This window comes from Heterocephalus glaber, unplaced genomic scaffold, assembly GCF_053883595.1.
Source record: "Heterocephalus glaber isolate CG9 unplaced genomic scaffold, H.glaber_assembly_v1.0 deba00001606, whole genome shotgun sequence".
NCBI classification, from domain to species: domain Eukaryota; kingdom Metazoa; phylum Chordata; class Mammalia; order Rodentia; family Bathyergidae; genus Heterocephalus; species Heterocephalus glaber.
Genome location: NW_028258377.1, coordinates 35,906,838 through 35,928,427, shown reverse-complemented (window position 1 = coordinate 35,928,427; position 21,590 = coordinate 35,906,838). Strand labels below are relative to the sequence as shown.

The 21,590-nt window shown below is 38.6% G+C and overlaps 2 protein-coding genes across 2 annotated transcripts; one reads left to right on the top strand and one right to left on the bottom strand.

The window, feature by feature from the left end:
* Window positions 1-4,575: 4,575 nt before the first annotated feature.
* Nmur2 (neuromedin U receptor 2) lies at window positions 4,576-20,114 on the bottom strand. The gene is made up of 4 exons (XM_087194921.1): window positions 19,251-20,114; window positions 13,109-13,193; window positions 9,282-9,407; window positions 4,576-6,352 (listed from the first exon to the last, which is right to left on the bottom strand). The coding sequence occupies exons 1-4, from the start codon at window positions 19,965-19,967 to the stop codon at window positions 5,979-5,981; spliced, it is 1,302 nt and encodes a 433-aa protein (XP_087051047.1). The 5' UTR covers window positions 19,968-20,114; the 3' UTR covers window positions 4,576-5,978.
* LOC110345405 (coiled-coil domain-containing protein 7-like) lies at window positions 9,533-12,181 on the top strand. The gene is given in 4 exon segments (XM_087195031.1): window positions 9,533-9,536; window positions 10,621-10,949; window positions 11,003-11,076; window positions 11,078-12,181. Coding segments are annotated over 4 exon segments (1,053 nt in total). The 3' UTR covers window positions 11,724-12,181.
* Window positions 20,115-21,590: the final 1,476 nt, after the last annotated feature.

The window sequence follows — 21,590 nt, the reverse complement described above, 5'->3', positions numbered from 1 at the left end:
ACTCAACACTGAAAAGTCAATAGCATTCCTGTACACAAACAACAAACTCACAGAGAGAGAAATTAGAAAAACAATCCATTTCACAATAGCATCCAAAAAAAAAAAAAAGACGTAAGAATCAATGTAACAAAGGAAGTAAAAGACCTATACATTGAAAACCATGGTACTCTGAAAAAGGAGTTCAAAGAAGATATCAGAAAATGGAATGATATCCCTTGTTCTTGGATAGGAAGAACCAATATAATGAAAATGACATACTTCTAAAATTGTTATACAGATTTAATGCAATCACAATCAAAATCCCGACAGGGGCTGGGGCTTTAGCTCAGTAGTCCCCCTGCCTGTCTTCCAAGTGCCAGGACATGAGTTTGATCCCCAGTACCCAACCCGCCCCCCCCCCCAAAATACCAACAGAATATCTCACAGAATTAAAACAAACAATCCTAAAATTCATTTGGAACCAGAAGAGACCTAGAATAGCAAAGACAATTCTGGGCAACAAAGGCAAGGCAGGGAGTATCACAATCCCTGACTTTAAATTATACTACAGGGCTGGAGATTTAGTTCAGTGGCACCACACCTTGCAAGCACAAGGTCCTAAGTTTGATCCCTGGTACTCAAAATAAATGAATGAATGAATAAATAATATTACAAAGCTACAGTGATAAAAACAGTATGGTACTGGCAAAAGAACAGACCTGAGGATCAAAGGAACAGACTAGAGGATGCTATAATCTTAAGTGAAATAAATTTGACACCCATGTGTAAATATTGCATCGTTTCTCTGGTGTGAGAAACTGAAAATGTAAATAATGTCTAAAATGTATAATAGATCTTGTGAAATAGAGAATGTTCCAATATGAAGAGGCACAAGGGAGGGTGGAGTGGGAAAGGAAGGAAGGGGAAAAAAACAAAATGAGAAAAGAAAGATAACATGGAAACAAAGCTCATAAATTAGAAGGGGAAGAAGGGTATAAGGGAGGAAAGGGGAATGAGGAAAAAATAAGAATCAAGATATGTCATGTACAGGTACAGATTTCATATGATGAATATGATCATGATGTATATTTAAATTATACCAATGAACTCAATGATATAAAAGATAAACTACTAACTGTAGAAGCCAAAATTCCAAATAAAATATCTTTGATCTCCCTGCTCCCACAAAGGGGATACCACTTGTAAATTTTTATATAACTAATTCCGGAGTACCTATCTTCATAAAAAAAAAACAAACCTCTGTTAAACTTAAGGGATCAAATAAATTCCAACACAACCTTAGTGGGTGATCTCAGTACTCTACTTTTGGCACAAGATAAATCAATGGAACAAAATATCAATAAAGAAATATTTTCTTATCTTTTTATTTTTCCTCTTCCATTAGTATTCTTTTTTTTTTTTAGTACTGGGGATCGAACTCAGGACCTTGCGCTTGCGAGGCAGGCACTGAAACCACTGAGCTACATCCCTGGCCCTTGATAAGTATTTTTCTTGATCGATCTTCCCTGTGCTTCTATCACTGTTGATTTCCTTTTACATCTCAATAGAGCTGTCTATCTCAGTTTCCTGTTCTCATATCGCATTAATTTTCCCAATTTTGCTTTTTTCATGACCTGGTTCTATACCCCTCTACTTTTACTAGTATATCTTGTTTTGTAGTATAACTACTAAGCTTCATGTATCTCTAGACAGTTAACTTTATAGTACTGCTGTTGAATTCCATTCTATTGTTAGCAGAAGCAAAGTTGTTCTATTTAGTAAGTATTTTGCTGCTCGATATTCAGCATGTCATATGTCTGTAATATAATTACACATCTCATATGGTTAAGGATGGTTCTTTATTGGTGCTTAGTGTTTGTCAGTATTTAGTTTGTATTTGATGCTATAATTGGTGTTGGTTTTATTGCTATAGCCAACGTGACATGGCCCTTGGTCTTGACTGTTTTCTGTGGGATGTTAATATCTGGATTGCCTTAGGGTCATTAAAAATTATGTGGTCCATTCCTGGAAAGCTTGGTACTGGGCCATATGTGATGCAGCCTCCCATTTCATGTAGATGGAGGTGGTTGGGTCCTGGGACAGAGATGAAGGCCAATAGCCATACCCAGAGGACACCACTGAAAAGTAGACATTAACTAAAGAGGTCTCCATACTAGAAACAAAGCTTTTCACGATAATTAACCTGCCAGTCTCAACATAAACAAAAATAGAAACATAAGAAGACAAGTTGACAAAATACCTCCAAAACTTCCAACTCTTCCAACACTGATCCTTGGGACGTTGAAGGGAAGGAAGCCAAAAGTCACACATTCAAATTATTCAAAATGAGCTCATGCAAGTTAAAAAAACAACAGATCAATAAGGAATTAGTCAAGCTCACAGATGATTTGAATAAAAAGATATCGGGTCAAATAAGCAAAGCAGACAAGAGGTCTGTAGAACACACTAATAAAAAGCTAGAAGAGCTAAAAAAAAAAAGATGCAAAACATGAAAAACAAACACAGAAAAGAAGTAGAGTACATAAAAGGGCTCCAAATAGAAGTTGAGGACATTAAGAATTCTATCTAAAGTATGGACAGTAGAAATGACACGTGTGAAGACAGTGTCAGAAGCAGAAGACAGGGCTCTTGTCACTGATCATTTAAAGAGAGACACCTTAAAAATAAGAAAATATGAAAAATAAATACAACTCCTAAAAGATGTAAAGAAACTAAGATTAATTGGAATTAGTGAAAAATCAGAAGATAACACAAGTTGCATAAAGAAAACCCCCGTATGCTGAAATAATAGCAGAAAATTTTCCCAATAAGGTAAAAGAATTCAACATTCAGATCACTGAGGCATATGGAGCCCCAAATAACCACAATCAGAAAAGGACTTTTGCATGACATCAGAGTAAAACTGCCATAGGTGCAATAAAAGAACAGAATATTAAAAATGGTTAGAGAAAATCAACAAATCACTTTTAAAGGAAAACCTTTTTGAATTACCACAGACTTCTCAACACAAACCTTAAAGGCCAGGAGAACTTGGAGTGAAGTGTTTCAAACCCTGAAAAGAAATAATTTCCAACCCAGGATGATAATAACCTGAAAACTATCTTTCAAAACTGATGGAAAAATAAGATACTTTTCTGATAAAGACCACTTAGAGAATTCATGACCACCAAACCAACACTCCAAAAATGTCTGAATGATGCCCAAGGAAAAAACCACGAAGCTAACAATGACAAAATGTCCATGCAAATGAATGTCCCAAGTAGGGAGAGCAGTTAAGTAGAAGGTAAAGAAAGGGTCTCAGCAACAGGAAAATAAGGCAATGACAGGAATTCAAGTCAGTACCTCTCAGTAATAACTCTGAATGTGAATAGTCTCAATTCTCCAATGAAAAAACATAGATTGGCAGAATGGATGAAGAAACAAAGTCTAACAGTATCCTGTTTACAAGGGACACATTTAATCCAAAACTCAACCCATAGATTAAAAGTCAAGGGACAGAAAGCAATATTCCCTGCAATGGGAACCCAAAAAACCTAGGTGTACCTATCCTATATTCAGACAAAGTAGACTTTAAGCCAAAACTGAATAAGAGAAGGCTGTTAACAAACTACATATTGGTTAAGGGAACAATCCAACAGAAAGCGATAACAATTATTGACATATATATGTGAAACTATGGCATGTCCAACTTCATAAAATAAGTGCTATTGGACACAAAAACCAGATAAACATAAACACAATTACACCAGGGAACCTCCAGTATCCCACTATCACAAGTAGATAAATAGACCAAAAAATCAACCAAGACATACAAGAGTTGACAAAACCTTTGAAAAATGGACTTAATATGCATGTACAGAGTGTCCTTCCCAACAACAGAATACCCGTTCTTTGCAGCAGCACGTGGAACTTTCTCCAAAATAGACCACATAGTAGCCAATAAAATATGTTTACAGAAATTATGCAAATACATGGAAACTAAGCAATGCCCTACTAAATAAACAGTGGGTTACAGAAGAAATAAGACAAAGAAGAAAGAAGACAGTTTCTAGAACTAAACAGCAATGCCAGTATAACATAACACGAGGAAAGCATTCCTAAGAGGGAAGTTTGTAGCTGTGAGGGTCCCCATCACAAAACAGAGAAAGCCCAAATCAATAACCTAATGATGCATCTCAAGGTCTTAGAAAAACAAGAACAATCCAAACTTGAAGCTAGTACAAGGAAGGAAATTATAAAGATCAGAGCAGAAATCTGTGAATTTGAGGTTAAAAAAAAAAACAATACAAAGAATCCATGTTGAAGAGTTGGGTCTTTGGAAGAATAAACAAAATAAACCCTCAACTACATTTTGAAAATTGCAACAGCCTTTCATGATAAAAACACTGAAGAGAACAGGCATAGAAGGTCCTAATCTCAATCTGATAAAAGCCATTTGTGATTAACCTACTGCCGACACCATACTAAATATGGAAAAACTGAAAGCTTTTCAACTTAATTTTCAAATGACTAGAGAATTATTTTCACTGATGTAAACCATCACAGGAGAATTCTAATTCATTAGATTTGGTTTGTAATTAACAAAGAGGCTTTGTTTTTGATATTGAGTCATTTTGATTATGACTAATAAATTAGTAAATGACGCTGGGAGATACCAATAATCTTATTTATCAATGGTTTTCTTCATTCAGTTTAGAGAAAATTTAGAAATTTAGAAATTAAAGGATAGAGCTTGCAAGTTTCAGCATCAGTAGCTTTATCATTGCTTCCCAGAAAGAGTAGGCATGCCATTATAATCACATGACTAAATGACCTACTGTAAATCAGATATCCCTAATGGAAACATATTGTTCGTCTTTTGGCTCTAGAGATGGTTCTATCCAGAACTGTTGTTTACTTTATTCATTGGAATGTGACACTAACTTGCTTCCCCACTTATTTATTGAACTTTTCAAACTGTGATCAATGCATGCCAAGGTTCCAGTAACAAATAAGCAAACAAATGAATAAACATGATCTTCCTCCTGCCTTTGCAAAAAATTTACATTCTGGAAAAGCAAGAATATAAATCACTGAAACAGAAAGGGAAGCGGAGGAAAGCTTAAGAGAAAAAAATTGTCAAGATAATTATTGGAATAAACCAGGCCTGTCTGAATGGAGGAGATACCACGTGGAGAAGAACACTGCAAGATTGGTTGGATACAAACAGATGGGAATTGGACGTAAACAAGGCATTCTGTGTGCTGAGGTATACAGGTAGGGAGAGCTATGGACTGTATCTTTGTAAGAGGAACAAGTAGATGTAGTTGAATAGAATACACCTTACTTGGGATGATATAATGGCAGATGAATCTGAGAAGTAGATTTTGCTCATATTATATACATGCAGAACATTATATAGGTGATAGATAAAGGACTGGGTAGGCAAAGTCAGCAGTTTCAGACCAGTAGTTGCCATTTCAGTTGTCTTTCGTCCAAGACAACAGACCACTCTTCTGTCCACATAGGAAATAAGGTGTTAGAAAACCAGGTCTGGATCTAACTATGAAAATGGCCAAGTGTTTGTTTGGTGTAATTTATATCTCATTCAACTTACCATCTCAACTTCCTCTCTCTTTTCTTCTCTAAGTTTAATTTATATCTGATCTGGTTTCTGATGAATAGTGACTGCTACTAACAATGGAGACTGGAGTTGTGAGGACAATAATTCTAAGGAGCATTTCCATGTTATCAGGGGAGCTCTTAAGATAAAAGGCTTCAGGACACTGTACGAAGTCATGCTGTGTTATATGGGCCAGTAGGGCAAATAGATGGCTACAGAGGAGTGCTGACATGGACTTCTCAAATCATAAAGAGCAGACCAGCACCGATGTGTCTTCCTCCTGGGGCTCACAGTGGCCACCGGTTGTCAGAGTGACAGCCTGACTCAGAGTGCAGGTGACCCAGCCCAAATCTTCTTAGAGGGGAAACTGCCCTCCCTATAGGCCCAGTGCCTTGCCAGGCACATTGGCTTCATGAGCTAGAGAGGAAGCAGGAGGCAGTGAGGAATTTAGTCCTAGGAAAGACGATGGCCTCTTCCACGGGGTCTGCTCCGTGCAGAGGGCTGTGGACAGGGGAGAGTTGCAGACGGATGACTGGCAGGGAAGCTGGGGACCTGGCTCTTCAGTGAGCTCCACCAGGTGGCGTTCGGTGAGGAAGATGGTCCGCTGGGCAGGGGGCCCTCGTGAGTGGTCCTGGGAGCCGCAGCTTCTGCAGGGAGGAGAGATCACATTCCGGAACGCTGCCCGGAAGCGGCGAGACAGTAGGTTATAGATGATAGGGTTGACAGCAGAGCTCAGGTAGAAGAATACACCTGGAACACAGGGGATTAGACAGGACATGCTGAGAAGAAACTGAGAGGCACGAGAGGGAGAAGCATAAATAGTTAGCAAAGGCTGGGATCTCTGTGAGCACCTCTTTTGGGAAGTGATGATGGGTACAAAACTCTAATTGAGAGTACAAAATGTTCTGAGCACATCTACTTCCTGTGCATTTAGGAATCAAACACAAAAAGATTAAAGAGTCTAGGAAAACAAAACTTCAGGCTGGCATGGGATCTCTCTGAGATGTTCGGTAACTTCCTTTGATCCTTACTTGTTTAATTCAAGAGCATGTTCTCATAGCATTATCAAGAGATGCTTAAGTATTAGAGGAAAGAGAGATTTTTTTTTCCTCACTGGAATTTTGCTTAAATCTATAATTTGAAACTTCAAGTAATGCAGAAACAGTAAATCAGCCAGGCCTATTCCCTACTGAAATACTGTTCTTTATAAAGTTTAAAATCTCAACAAAGATATATTCTCCTGTGTCCTTTCCGTACCAGTCCTTTTCCCTTACTGGATCTTCTATCTGATTGAATAACTTCATTTTGCCATACACTTTTTCCAGTAGATGCCTTGCAATTGTCACTTTCCTGTTTGTTATACGTTCTTCATATATTATCATGCCTTATTTATTGCTCCAAAACCCAAGAGGAGCCTAAGGTTGGGAATTAGAGGATCTAATCATTTTTTAACCTGGCCTTGTCTTGTTCTCTGACTTTAGAGAAACACTGACATTTCAATTTCTTCTTCTGTAAAATGGCAAATGAAGATTCTAGCTTAACCCATTTCCCTGGATTGTTGAGAGGATACAATTGAAATACTGTCCACAAAGGGGATAGGACTGGATAAGAAAATAAAACAATTCATGGTCTTATATTTTTCTATAATCAGTACACATTGGCAACTTGTGTGGACAACTTATTTCTCGTTGCCTTCATTTACATAATTTGAGACTGTCAGACTGCCATAGGCCCTGTGTACAGAATAGGCAGGGAGGAATATAAAGGAGAAAATTACTAATCACTGTTAGTTCATTCAAGAAATAAATACTGATTGAACTCTAATTATATGCCAAGAATGTTAAGGCACATTGGAAGGCAGTGAATTTAAACTTTGTTCTTCAAGGACTTAACATAGTGTTGTAAAGGCAAGAGCTACAGCAAAGCTCACTAACTGACATAATAACAATACCAAACAGTATCTTTAAACAGCAAAATATGACATACCAACAAAAGTCCTATAATTATTCATATAGTAGCATAAATGTAAGGGCTGTAATTGTCAGAATGAGCCCTTGGGGGTTACTGGAGACCAGTTAGACCTTAAAATGAGTAGGAGACAGTTTTGAAAGAGAGTAGAGGGCATTGTGTCTAGAAGACATAGCATATGCAAGGTAAGGAAAATTTATATTGCATAGGAATGATGTGCAGAAGTCTATTAGCTAGTTTGATAACTGTAGAGTCATCAATGAAACTGCAGTGGTTTGGAGGATATAAAATCAAGTTAAGGGTATTTTCTAAAGCATTTAATGTCTTTACTGATGACATAATTTGCAACTCTTAAATATAGCTGCCTGTGAAGTGGTATAGTCCACTGTTCAAGTCCCATGTGAACTTGCAGTGATTCCCAATTTATTTAGGCACTTCCATTTTTCTCATATTGACCACAGCCTGCTGAGTACAGCAGGATGACAGAATAGTAGACATGGTATTCGGTATGCTTATGCATGCTATTGCTTTTGTTCTGCGCACATCTGAAGTTTAACTCACACACATTCATCTCCTCTCCTCTCATCTCACCTCATGTCCTAGATAATTTGAGAAGCCCATAGAATGAGCCAATGACTAGCAGAGAGGAGGGCATGGAAGCGATGAGTGTCCAAGAGCAGTGGGCACACTGACTGGAGTGAAGGTTCTTGGTGGCCATTCTCTGCTTTGCTTTAGTGGAAAGAATTCTGGGCTTGAGACTCCATAGCTTGGACCTGAGCCTGTGCCTTTGGGCAAGTCATTTCCTCCCGTGGAACGGTTTCTTTGACTACAAAATGGTTGAGCTATATGATCCACTTAACAACGTGTGATAATTGTAGGACGACATGCAGCATTTCATAGCTTTAAAGCCATATAATACCTACTGTTTCATTTGTGTGTTTCCATCAGCCCATGGTTTGTCCAGAGCAGGCATTGTGTCCATTTGTAGACGGAGAAACTTTGGCAGGAAGGAAGCCAGGTGCTCTGGTTCTCTCCAAATAATGGTGGATTTGGGCTGCAAATCTAGGTCCTAGGCCTTAGGACTTTTTCATCAAGATTTCCCTCACCTTCTATGCCTATCCTTGACAAAAAAAGTAAAGTAGCCTAAAGCAGACCTGGATGTCCATGAATATTCTTTGGTTGTCTTCCGTGAGACAATATGAGATTTCAGGGACATGATATTTAACTAAATAATAGCAAATTCATTCACTTGGTCACTGGAACGGAAAACAAAGAAGTAACTCTTTGATTATTTTTCCATTGTATTTATTACACTTCATAATTGAGATTTTTCCATCAAGCAGCCTCTAAAATAGCTATACCTTATATTCTGAGTGTCATTTTGGCCATTCTTTTAAGACCATGATACACAGTTTATTAATTATTGGTATTCTGAATTTTGTTATGAAAATTTGTGTAATTTTTCACAGGAAAATTTTTATATTTTATTTATTAATACCTACTTGTATTACATGTAAGAAAAAAATAAAATAGCTACTGTTATTTTGACCAGTGCCTAATTAACCTCTGAATAAAATGACAAGTATCTTCATTGTCATCATATTAGGACAGATCCCCATGATATATTGGTATTCTGAAGCATCTAAGTAAGGTGACGATAAAGACGTAATTACCTGGACACTTGTCATAACCAAACTGGCCAAGCTTTTACCTGATACCACGTGGATGAGGTTAAACACAGCTGCCAAGGGTTCAGTCCACTCCTCCACAAAGCTGAAGAAGAGTCGATCAATGTGGAATGGCATCCAACAAACGGCAAACACTAAGACCAGGACAACTGGCAAAGGATGGAAAACAGGAGAGAATAGGCAGTGTTGGCAAGGGTAAGAATGTAATGCTCATCCTGAGCCTTCTGTTCCTTCTAGGAGTTTTTCCCTCCCCATTAGTTAAGCTATAACTGTTATGGGTAAACAAGATCCCAAGAGCCTCAATGTAGAATATTCAAACCTAGGAATTAATTGTAATAGGATCTGGGACTATTTTTCTATTTGATATTGTACAAGATTCCTAATATGTTTCCTTTAGAACAATTATAATAGTACTGAATTCATTTTAAAATTCTGGAAACAGTTTACTGTAGAAAGTAAATTATGCTATAATTAGACTGTTGGAGCCACATAAATAGGCTATCTAAATATATATTTGGGACCAAAAAGTGAATGTTCTTTAAAGTCATAGATTAATAATATACTGCTATTCGTATGTATGAATTAATCTTTTTACTACAGAAATAATTAGAAGTTTGTCTGAATTTGGCCATTTAAAATTCTGCAATGGGTGGGGAAGGAGAGAGGAAGATTGGACAACTACAATCATAATATTGCTTTACAAGTATCTTTTGATTGAGGGGGATGTGTTTATTATAGTCTGAATTGCTAGAACACAGAATTCCTTCTGATTTCTAATTTTCAGCTCTCAAGACAGAGTTTGGTGCCACTATAGTTTCTCTTTGGGGCATTTAAAGATAAATATGTATGTTTTTATCTGTTGAAGTTGTAGAATACTTTCCTTTGCTGTGACGTGATGGTAGGGAATTGCCTCTAAATAATCTTTTAGGGGCTGAGGGAGAACCAAGGGTATAGGGAGAAAAAGGCTTCTTATGAGTTGATGATTTTTGAAGTGGGGTGAGGGGTCTGTGTCATGCATTTTGTAGTTCTCTGTACTTGGAAGTTTCCGTGTAAGAAGTGCTTGTTCGTCCTGCTTGCAGTAAACTTAGCGTTTATATTGTGTGCCTGTGATGTGGCATCGGGAATACTTAGAAGCTTCTTCTAATCTTAGACCCTTAGGAATATTTGTGCACTTTTTAAATAATTCCTTTAGTTAAAATTTAATTTACGCTAAAATTCAACCCCTTCTAAAGGCAAATACTGTAGATTTTTTATTGTGATTTTAATGTGAGAAGTTTTATTGTGAGTAGACCATCATCAAAGAAAAAAGCAGGGAATAACATAATGAGGCCAGCAAAGCACTTGCCAGGCACTAGTAACAAGTCGCCAAGTATTCAAGAATTCACTTATTAAAAAAAGGCCAGCTTAATTCACCATCATTGCCCAAAACAAAAGAAAAACATGGCGCAAAATTAGTACAAAATAAAATTGAACCAGTGGTCTTACAGTCTCCACCAATAGCGGAATCTGTGGCACGGTATTCTTTGCCTATTCCATCGAGTAAGACAAATGAATTAGTAGGAGAAGGTGAAGAGAACAGGACTATCAAGCATCTGAAGTTGGTTGTTCCTACTTTGGAAAAAGTCTATGGATTTGGCTTTGAAAATGAAGAACGAGTAGTGAGGCCTGAGCAGGAAGACTTATCTTTACCTGTTGGAAATGATATGAATTCGTTCTTGGTGTTTTGCTCCCTATTTGAGTTCAGCTAGGAGAAGCAGTCAAGGAAGAGCACCATATTTTGGAATCTCTGTTTAAGTGGTTTCAGCGACAGTTCAATAAGTGGAAGACATAGTCTTTTAGAAAAAGATCTTCCAGCACCTGATAAAACTGTCATGGTAAACATTACACAAATAATAACCTTAATGCAAAAACTACAGAAACTGAGAAATGTCTTCAAAGTTGGGTCTAAATACTCCTTGAAATCCATGATGTCTAAATCAATGAGGGGTGAAGAAAAACTATCGACAAAAGTGGATAGCTGTGAAACTGTGGAGCGGCAAATTCAAGAATTCCTAAAAACTCACTCTACTGAAGAATCTGTGGATCTTTCTGCAACAGAACCACAAACTTCTTATTCAGTGACTAATCAGTTGAATGCAATGTTGAAAATGTTTGAAAAGGAGGAAAGTGAATTGGAGAGAGCTAAGAATGATCAAATTTTGTTAGAGGCTAAATGCAAACAGATGCAAAGTGATTTTGAATTGTTGTTAGAGGAGAACTCAGTGATGGAAAATGAATCACAAAAGTTGAAGGATACAGAGAAAAGCCCACAGAAAACAAAGCCTACACATGATCAAACAAAGAAAACTGTTAAACCTGAGAAGAAAAAAGGCAAAGAAAAATCTGAGGATTCAGAACAGAAAATGCCTATAGGCCAAGAGCTTAAAGTGAAAGATTTTGCTTCAAGTCCAGAAAGTAGCAGATGATCTGAAAAATGAGAACAAAGCCCTTAAGGATCAACTGAAACAGGCATTACTGGAAGCTGAAAGAAGTAAGCATCAGCTTAACCATGTCCTAAATCAAGGGATGGAGTTACTTAAAAGTGATGAGAACAAGAGAGTAATGGAAATTGGTATTGATAAAATAAAAGTTACAGGTGAACAAAAGACCAATGATAAAATGCAAGAATATCCACAGATCTCAGTTGTTTAAAGTCAAAGACCAATTGAAGAAAGATCCTAATAGAATTTCTGAAGTACTTTGGGAAAGTATCCCAACCTTCAGACAGTGGATGGGAGCGAAGTAAGGAGACCCTACCTGAGCAGACACATGGTATTGCTTACAATAGAGTACATTTTGTGCAAAAGAAAAGAAAGCGAAAAGCAGGGAGATAATGAAGATTTCAGGTTTTTTTTAACAACAGTCAAGTATCAAGTCACGTATCACTGGGAGCTAGAAAATTTTCAAGAAAATGAGTATTAGAGTCAAAATATCACCTTCAGTCACTTCATAGCTTTTTTGTTCATAGATGAGGCATAGTTATAGGTGAGTGTTTCACATGCACATTGCCTCTGAAAATTTATTGCTTTCAAATCTTAAATTTTCCTTTGAAAAATAAATGATAAATCTTCTTTCCCTTATCACTAACTCTCATGGATTAATGCTGGATCATAAATTTTTCCTAGTTTTCTGTTGAGCAGATCACCTATTTTTATGACACGCTTTAGGGAGCATACAGACCACCTCCTAGATTTTTTTCTAAAAAATCTGTTATCTATACAAAAAATACTGTTTTAATACAACGTTACATGGTGTCATAGGGAGAGTGACAGTTTAGAGGTACTCTTGGCCATGTAGTCTCAGTCTGGAAATAAAATGTCTCATGAGGTCCATGGCTGGGCCTCAGGAGGTTATGATGCCCGGAAAAGGATTACAAAACATTTTTTGTATGTGTATTTATAAACTTTCTGGGTAGAGAGCCTATGACATCTATCATAGTTGTAAAGAAACCCATAACACAGTAGTTTGACCATCACCTCCCTCCTGAATTTACTGAGGGGAAGCAACACTCAAAGGTTGGACAGTAGATGTGATTTACTACATACCATGTGCCGTATATTGCAGTGAATGTAAGTTATCGTGTTATTTTGAGGCTTGAAAATGCAAAGTGAAACACAGTTGTGTGTGTGTGTGTGTCTGTGTGTGTGTGTGTGTGTGTCTAAACTGGAGAAAGCCAAGAAAGACAGATTGTGATACTGTGTTTCAGGGTAATTTGGGGCCTGTTTTCCACAGCACTTTGTCAATATCAAATATATCTCCTCTGCTCCTAGAAACAAAAGAAAACAAGCCCGAAATACAGCGGTGGACTTACACAGCATCTTGTTTACCGATTTTCTGGAGGGTCTCTGAATATTTGCAGTCACTTCGTCTATCTCAAGGGACTCATCTTTCTTCAGCTGAAAAATAAATGGAAAGGAGCAGTAGGAAAGCGAAGCCTTTTTTTCTCTCTTGTTAAGATTTGAGAAGGGTAGTGCTAATACAGACATTCTTTGTTTAATGAATGAGTCACATTCCTATGAGTTGGTCATTAAATGAATTGGCCACTAAGAGAGGAATTCCAAATAGTATGGATATTACAATTTTCAGAACAAAGAAATGGTCCAAGGAAACTCCAACTTGATGACTTTTATTTGCACAGCTCTTATGTGCAGCACTGTTGTGTACAACAGAACATAACACTACAGTATTGCATTGTACGGTACAGTCAGCAAAAGTTACAGCGCTCTCCTGTGGAAGAACCCACCATACAGCTGCACTGCTGCTCACATTCCTGATTGAAAGTCTGAACACAGGTCCTAAGTCGGAGAGGTGGATCCGAAGTACAAGCAGCACCCCACGGTGGGAAGTCTGAGCAGTCCTTTTAGTCATATTGATAAAAATATATGCTTTGCTGAGTTTACATATTAAAATAATACACCCATCGTACTTGAACTGTGGAGTGATGCCTAACATAACGTCTGAATATTTCACTTATCAGCAGTACCTGTGATACAGTCTTTGAGGCCCCTTCTGTTCTGGAAGACTTTGGTGGTAACTTTGTCCCACTGCCCTCTTTTCCTCTGATTTCACCTAAACTGGAGATCTTTATTGTTTATCTAGTAGTGACTTTTTCTTTTCAATTAATTCATTATTATTATTATTATCAGTTTGTCAGGATGTTGAACCAGATAAAGGAAACTTTTAAGGATTCGTAATAAACTACGGTCAAACATGTGAAAATTAGTATAATAGATATCTTCTGTTAAGAGTCCCTCGCATTCATTCCCTTCTTTGCTTAACAACAGTTTCTCTTAGGTAATTTATTCTTTCCCTATAGTTAGTCATTAGTTTGGTGGGGAATGACTCCAACTTCAGCTCCTTATAGTGTCCCTAGATAACCAATCAAATCATAATAAATTCTACCATATTGATTGGATCATTTGGACCAGTGGGATTTCAGATATTTGCTTGTACTTCTAGGAATTGAAATTTCATTTTCTTTTTGGGGGGATTGCCCAGAGGAGTCCTTTCTCTGCATCTGAGGTCTAGAATTATGGCAGCTATTTTTTGTTTTGTTCCACCATGAGAACAAAGCTGTCAATTTGCTGCTTTGTGGAGTTTCAAGCTAAAACACCACAGGGGGGAACAACAGGAAAGAAACAACTAGAAAACAAATTAGATCATGGCTGGCTTTGTGTGTTTTATTGGATTAATCTTCAGGAAAAAACAGCTCTGTTTATGATGTTCTCAGACTGATGCCTTCCTTTATATTTTGCTTTATGGTGTTGGGGTTCCCTCATTCCCAGTGGCAAAAATCCCCATTAATTGATGGAGGCCATCAAATGGAAGGAAACTTCAGATTGTTCTATGTAGTCCTTGGCTTGACTGGGATCAGTGTACTGTGTTGTAAAAAGATGCATTCAAATTCAAGGTGACTAAGAATTAGGCGTGATAATGAGCAGCAACAGAACAGACTACTCTAAAGAAAAGTGTTCTTCCTGGGCCAGAGGCATTTGGAAGAAATCTTTCAGGAAACAAGTATTTAAAATTAGATAAGACCTGGAAAAGTGGTCATTAAAAGTTGTCGGTAAAGCTCAAGGCGTCCATCTTTGCCTGTTTAACAAAGAAATGATCTCCTGGAAGTCAGGGAGCGCTCAGGGTCACATGAGGCTGTGCATCCCCTGGGATGGTCAGTCAGCTGGGCCTTTTGTTTCTTGGGGGTACTGCAGCTCTTTACGTATACCGTGTTTTCATCAACTGAGGGAATAAAGTCAAGAAATTTGCCCTGTGGGCTGGGGATTTAGCTCAGTGGTGCCACTGCCTGCCTTGCAAGTGAAAGGTCCCCAGTTCAATCCCTGGTACCAAAAAAAAAAAAAAAAAAAGAAAAAGGAAAAAAAAAGAAATTTGCCCCTTTGCCCCTTTAAAGCCACCGAGATGTTGAAAAGAAAGAAGGGAATCATTATGCAGTGATTTAGGAATAGATGGAAGGAAACTGAAGTTTATCAGATGTTATAAATACAACAGTAAAATAAAAGAATGCTGCAATTTACTTAGCTCAGTGGCTGGCACATGATACAAGTGATATATTATTGCCATTCTGGTTATTGTCACATGTCTACTCAAAAGACATGATAAAAACTTAATTTTTTGAAATAGAATTATTTATTTGTAACTGTGGGCCCACTCAGCTTGATTCTTGAGTCCCTTCTAGAAATTCTCTTTCTTTTGCTATTGCTCACTGAAAGGCAAAGCTGGCTGATACAAAGAAATAGCCAGTTCCACAGAGAAGGAAACCATGAAGGTAGATCAGTGCATCACACTACAAACTTGAGCAATGAATTTTCAAGTAAATCTACTAACAGTTTAAAATATTTCCTGCATTAAAAATTATAGTATTATATAATACAATTATTTCACTTTTTGGTATCAATCCATAATTAAGAAGAGAGAAAGAATATTGAGATCTCTCAGTGACTTTTTGATTGGTTAGGTTTAATAGTTCTCAGTGGTAGTATCTCCATCTCAAAGCATAATTTCTTTAAACATGAAGGGAGGAATTTGCACACTTCTTTTACAAATTAGCTTCCTATGCTCATATAGTTTGCACTGAGGCAAAGTCGTGCGCCAATTAGTAATTATTTATTTTTTGAGCTTCCTTAAGGTGTAATGACACAATGAGCTAGAGAAGGAAGAGTGAAAGATGTAATATTTATATGTGTCGTACATTTTTCTAGCAGAATTTAAAGTGGCCAGCATAGTATAACCCAAGCAATTTTTCTAGCCAATATTAAATGCTGCTTTATTATTGACTAATTTCATTTCCCTTCAGATGTTTAGAGAAGTAGATGTTAGGTCATTAAATTATTCCTTCCATCCCCCTGGCTTTTATTTTAAAAGTCAGGTAGCAAAAAAGAGGAATGCAAAATTGTGACCCCGGTATAGGAAGTTCAGAAGCCTTCTTGCTACCACAGTCCAACTACCCTGTCTAGCCATATGGCATCAAAGTGAAGGGAAGGTTCCTGGGGCTGATTCAAGTTTGTATATTACTCAGATCAGTTGTTTATGGTAAATGAAATAATTCCACTAGCTGTTCATTTGTATGGTTCCTGAAGATTTGGTTTCACAACAAGATACAATAATGTATTTGTGTAACTATCTTTACAATCTTAATATAATCTATTTGCCATCTACATGTGTGTATCTTTATGCATATGACAATGTCTACACCTGTATTTATACGTTTGTCTATATTAGTGCATCTGCTTGGTCTGGTTGAATTCTGCTGCAGTTCTTACATGCATCCGCATCAGCTCAAGCTTTAAAGTGGCTATAGGAAAGACAAACACTAGGTGAGCGTTTCATCAGGGCTTCCTCTTGATTGGGAGGGAACTTGTCTGGATGATCTCTTTTCCACCTTTATAACTGTCTAACCCTGGAGAACAGCTCTGTGGAGGTTAATGTCCTAGAAGAGCGATGGTGAACCTTTTACAGCTTTCAATAATACAAGCAGCCTGCTGTGGCACATGTGCCATACGTTTGCCACCTCTCTCCTAGAATGTTGACACATCGCTAAGTATTTAGTTTGGGTATGCATGTGGCTTCCCTCCTATGATTTCATCCAAGTGTCAGGCCCAATGGCACCTTTAGACTTGCAAAGAGAGTTAATCATTTAAATATCATTAGGATCCCTGGATCTCTTAAAAATCTCAGAGATCAGAAAGGCCCTTTGAGACGATGTTTCCTAGTCATTTGCTTTAAAGATAGAGAAGCAGGAACCCAGTAATGAGGGAGGCAATTTAGCCTCTTGCACTCACTGAGCTTAGGGTCTAGTTGAAGAGAAATAAATTAAGGAATCCGCAAGCATCGAATTATAAATTATGAGGGAAAATCACTGGGAGGCCTGAGCACCTATAGCAGGGCCCAGGGAGAGGTAGGGATCTGGGGAGCTTCCCTGAAGAAGTGCGACTGAGGTTTGGTTTAGAGGATGAAGGAGGGTGGAAAAGGCAAACAGCAGGACCATTTCAGGTAAAAGGTACTAAGGCCCTGAGGCCAGTGTTACAGAATAGGGCCTACCTCTCTAGACTTCCCTCCTAGGGATATTTAAATTCTTCTAGGAGAGAATTTCAAAGCAGACAGTTTCTCTCCTGGTATCCTGGTAACCTGGTAAAAACTCATCCTTTCTGAGAACACAAAGCAACTCTGGGCAGTATCTGATTTATGACTCAGCTTCTGATACAAATTAGCTGTGGATTTATCACCGTGAAACTCAAAGTAATAGGTTGTGGGAATATGTTTCTTATTCAAATTTAAGTATTTCTCCCAGTTTGACCCAAGATCAATGATTGGTGTTGGAGGAAATGATATTAAGAAGTTCTTGGTGTTTTTTTCTTTTAAATAGGACTTGTGAAGTTTGGGAAGGTGTAGAAGGCTTTGCTCTTTGTGAGATGTACAGGGAAGTGAAAGGCATAGCTATGAGCAGGTTTGGAGTGACAAAAGTCTCTGAGAATGCAGGGGCCAGACCCCCTACCAGCAATCTGGCACTGCCCTCTGCCTGACCAGATTCACTCCTGTGCCCGGAAGTCTGTGGGATTTAAAATTTATTCTTTTCACTGAAACTTTGCTATGCATCTTAGGATCAAGAGGTAGTTAAAAGGTCCACCTGTGGGGCCCTCATTCTTAACAATCACCTATCTCAGAGGCAGCTGGATGGTGGTAGATAAATGATCACATAATAGGTAGTGACAGAGTCATCTTGAAGGGTATCATGTGAGGATGCTTATTTTGTTCATTTATTTATAACTCACATTGCTCCTCCTAAGCTTTTTTCTTTTTAAGAATCACAGACCAAAAGAACTAGAAGGAGCCTTAGACAAGACCTGATGTAAACCTTTTCAACTTATACATATGGAAAGTAAGGCCAGGAGAATGAAGTGGCCAGCCCAAAGGCATAATGTAGGTAAGTGTGGATGGCTCCTCTTTACTACATAAGCTACCTCCTTAAATGAGTATAAGACTATGATAGTCAAGAATTGCATCTCTATGAATTTGGGTGCAGGATATAGTAAGAATTATATAGACTCCTGCCCTAATAAAAACATAGTTTGTCTCAGCGAGTTGAATTCCAGAAAAAAGAAAAAGAAATAGTTTACCTCCATGAGCATAAGATAAGAACTTCTAATTATATGTTGCAAACTAAATACTTTCCTCTTCATCTCAGATGCCTGTTACTCATATTCTTAACTCTACCTTGTATGATCTGTTTACCTCCCCATCTCTCAGTCTCCACCTGCTCAAGAGGAGACCAAGCTGATCACAAACACACACACACACACAAACACACACACCATATATATATATATGTAGATGTATATATATATGTAAAATTTTCATTTACTATTTCATCTGGAGGGTCAAGCAACATAAGGAAGTGTTGACTTGAAAATTATATATCTGTCTTGGGCTATTAAACAGGTAGGGAAAATTTTTGGTTAAAGCCAGACCTAGTTAGTGCATAAGGAAATTTCAACACAGGGAATAAATGGGAAGTGGAGAAGAAAATGACAGCAAGGCATAAAAAAGTCCCTCAGGGTGAGAACACCTAACCACACATGGGCTGGTGTGCTTATTTAAAGTGAGGTCCTACCTCAGATGACCTGAACGAGATTTCCTGCGGGTGAGGGATGTACCCTGGTACCCACAGTCAATTTGCTAGCCGAGTCTTAGAAACACTTACATACGAGAACCAGTACAGAGGGACTAACAGTGGAAGAAGTAAATGATATACAGCTGTAGTTTTACTATTTGCTTAATTAGAAGCAAGTCCTCTAACTCCTTAATTGCCTATCTAAATTCATTGTCTTTTTCTCTGAGCTCCCTTTGGACTCCAAATTTCACCAATTCTAAAGTTTCACTGAACTCCGAGCCGGGGTCAAGAAAAAGGACGCAACCCCCAGGCAGTGAGTGTGGATACTCACTCGGAGCCCCATGAGGTAGTAGAGGACACTGATGAGGGTCATAGGGAGGATGTAGAAGAGCAAGGAGGTGACCTGGATGATGAAGTTGTAGATCCACATGGGCTTGATGACCGTACAGGTGTCAGAGCCAGGGACCAAGGACCCATTGGGGAAGTAGTGGAGCTTGATACCATGGACGCTCGTGTTGGGCAGAGAGAAGACAATGGAGAACCCCCAGACACTTGCCAGGATCCAGAGGGCCCGCTTCTTGGTGCTCTCCAGCTTGGCACGGAAGGGGTAGAGGATGGCCACATAGCGCTCCACGCTGACGGTGGTGACGCTGAGGATGGAGGCGAAGCACACAGTCTCGAAGAGGGCAGTCTTGAAGTAGCAGCCCACAGGTCCAAAGAGGAAGGGGTAGTTGTGCCACATCTCATAGACTTCCAGGGGCATTCCCAGGAGCAGGAGCAGGAGGTCTGAGACAGCCAGGCTAAACAGGTAGTAGTTGGTTGGTGTCTTCATCATCTGGTCCCGAAGAATCACCAGGCACACTAGGAGATTGCCCGCAATTCCCACCACAAAAATCAGCACATACACCGCAGTCATGGGCAGGAATAGGTGGCTGCGCCTCGGTCCACACAGGTAGGTCAGGTAGTCCTCGGTGCTGTTCAGGTCCTTCCTCCACGCGCCTTCCAGCTCCTGCTGGGGCAGCCAGGAAGCATTTACAGGGTTTTCCATCACTGACACCAAAATCCAGGCATGGCATCCCTGATTAGAGGCTGTGACCCAAGCTGAGCCAGACTGGACAGAGAAAGAAGACTGGAAAGCGCTGCTCAGTGAAGGAGGCTGGCAGAAAGAGTGCCTGAGCCTCAAGGTTGAGCTGGCTGCTCCCTCACGGATCCCTTTTGAAGAGCCCCTGAGACAGAAGCTCCGCCCCTGGGCAGCTGTGGGCCAATGAGAGTGCTGCAAGCAGGCTGTGCTCTGAGCCAGACTGCTGGGCAGCGGTGGCAGCTGTGTGCCAGGAGCAGGGGAGGAGGGAGCGACCTTCTGTGCATCGGAAGAGGCAGGGTAAGCAGCTCACAGACTCTGACCCTCGAACAAATAAGGAGCAGGCAGCCCCAACAATGCTTATTGCAAAGTTGTACGAATGTGAGTGGAAATAAAAATGAAAGTTGCATGGCCACAAATCTCCACTGAATCCTGCCATCTGTACAACACAACAAAAATGGGAAATTAATAGATTTCCCGTGTTCCTTGCTGCATTGGAAATGCAGGGCTCTCTGGAGAAAAGCATGATTGAGACGATTTTTTTGTTTTGATTGTATCCTCAATAGAATCCAAGGCCTGAAAGGCCTTGCACGTTACCTAGTTCCAACTACTATCTGTTTTTTCTGTCTTTTGGCAGCTCCAAAAGAAAGTGGGTTTCAGAATCAAGCACACCCATAGAAATTTAGGGAATTGGGGAAATTTACTCAAACTCCCAGAACCTTATTTCCTTATCTGCAGCATTTGTTTTATTTTGTTCACAAATATTTCAGGGGATTTCACTATGTACCAGGTTATTCTTCATGGAAACATCAGTCCACAAACTATAGAAGGTTGCTGCCCTCACTGAGCGTTTCCTACAGTATGGCATCCTAAAAATACCATGATTTCAGGTAAAAATTGTTAAATAGTTACTTATCAAGAATGGTCAAAGGAATTTTATCTCAGGATATGTCATTTGAGTTGAGGTCTGAATGATGGAAATGTAGTTATAAAAGGTGTTCCCAGTAAAATGACTATGAAGTATGAAATCCCTGAAGTAGAAACAACCTATGTTTCAGAAATATTGGGATGACCAGTATAATTAGAAATATTAAGAATCATTAGAAGAGTATGAATGATTAGTTTCAGATGGCTGGCACTGAGCAGATCGTGTAAATTCTCATGAATATGATGAAGAATATGGAGGGATTTTGGATCTGATTCAAAGCACAGGGAGAACTGTCTAGAACAGGAGAATTAAGGAGAGTGATGCTATTTAGATGGTCATAAATTACTATGATAGCAGTGAAATCGAGTAATACTTTTGGATTTATGCCTATATTTGTAAGGGATGATAACTTGTATGGTTCTTAAGATATAAATGAGATTGAAGAAATAAAAGCATTTTACATTTAAGAGGTACTCAATACACATTAATTATTCTTTCACTTTCATTTTTTACATTGAATGGTAAAAATTTTAGACTAAATAAAGAGGTAAAGTGATTTGATGAAAAATAATCTGTCAATATGCATTACATTATGGTTTAGCTCTAAAATGTCCTTAAAAGGTCTCATGTGTTAGGAGATGGGGCCTATTCAGAAGTAGGAACTG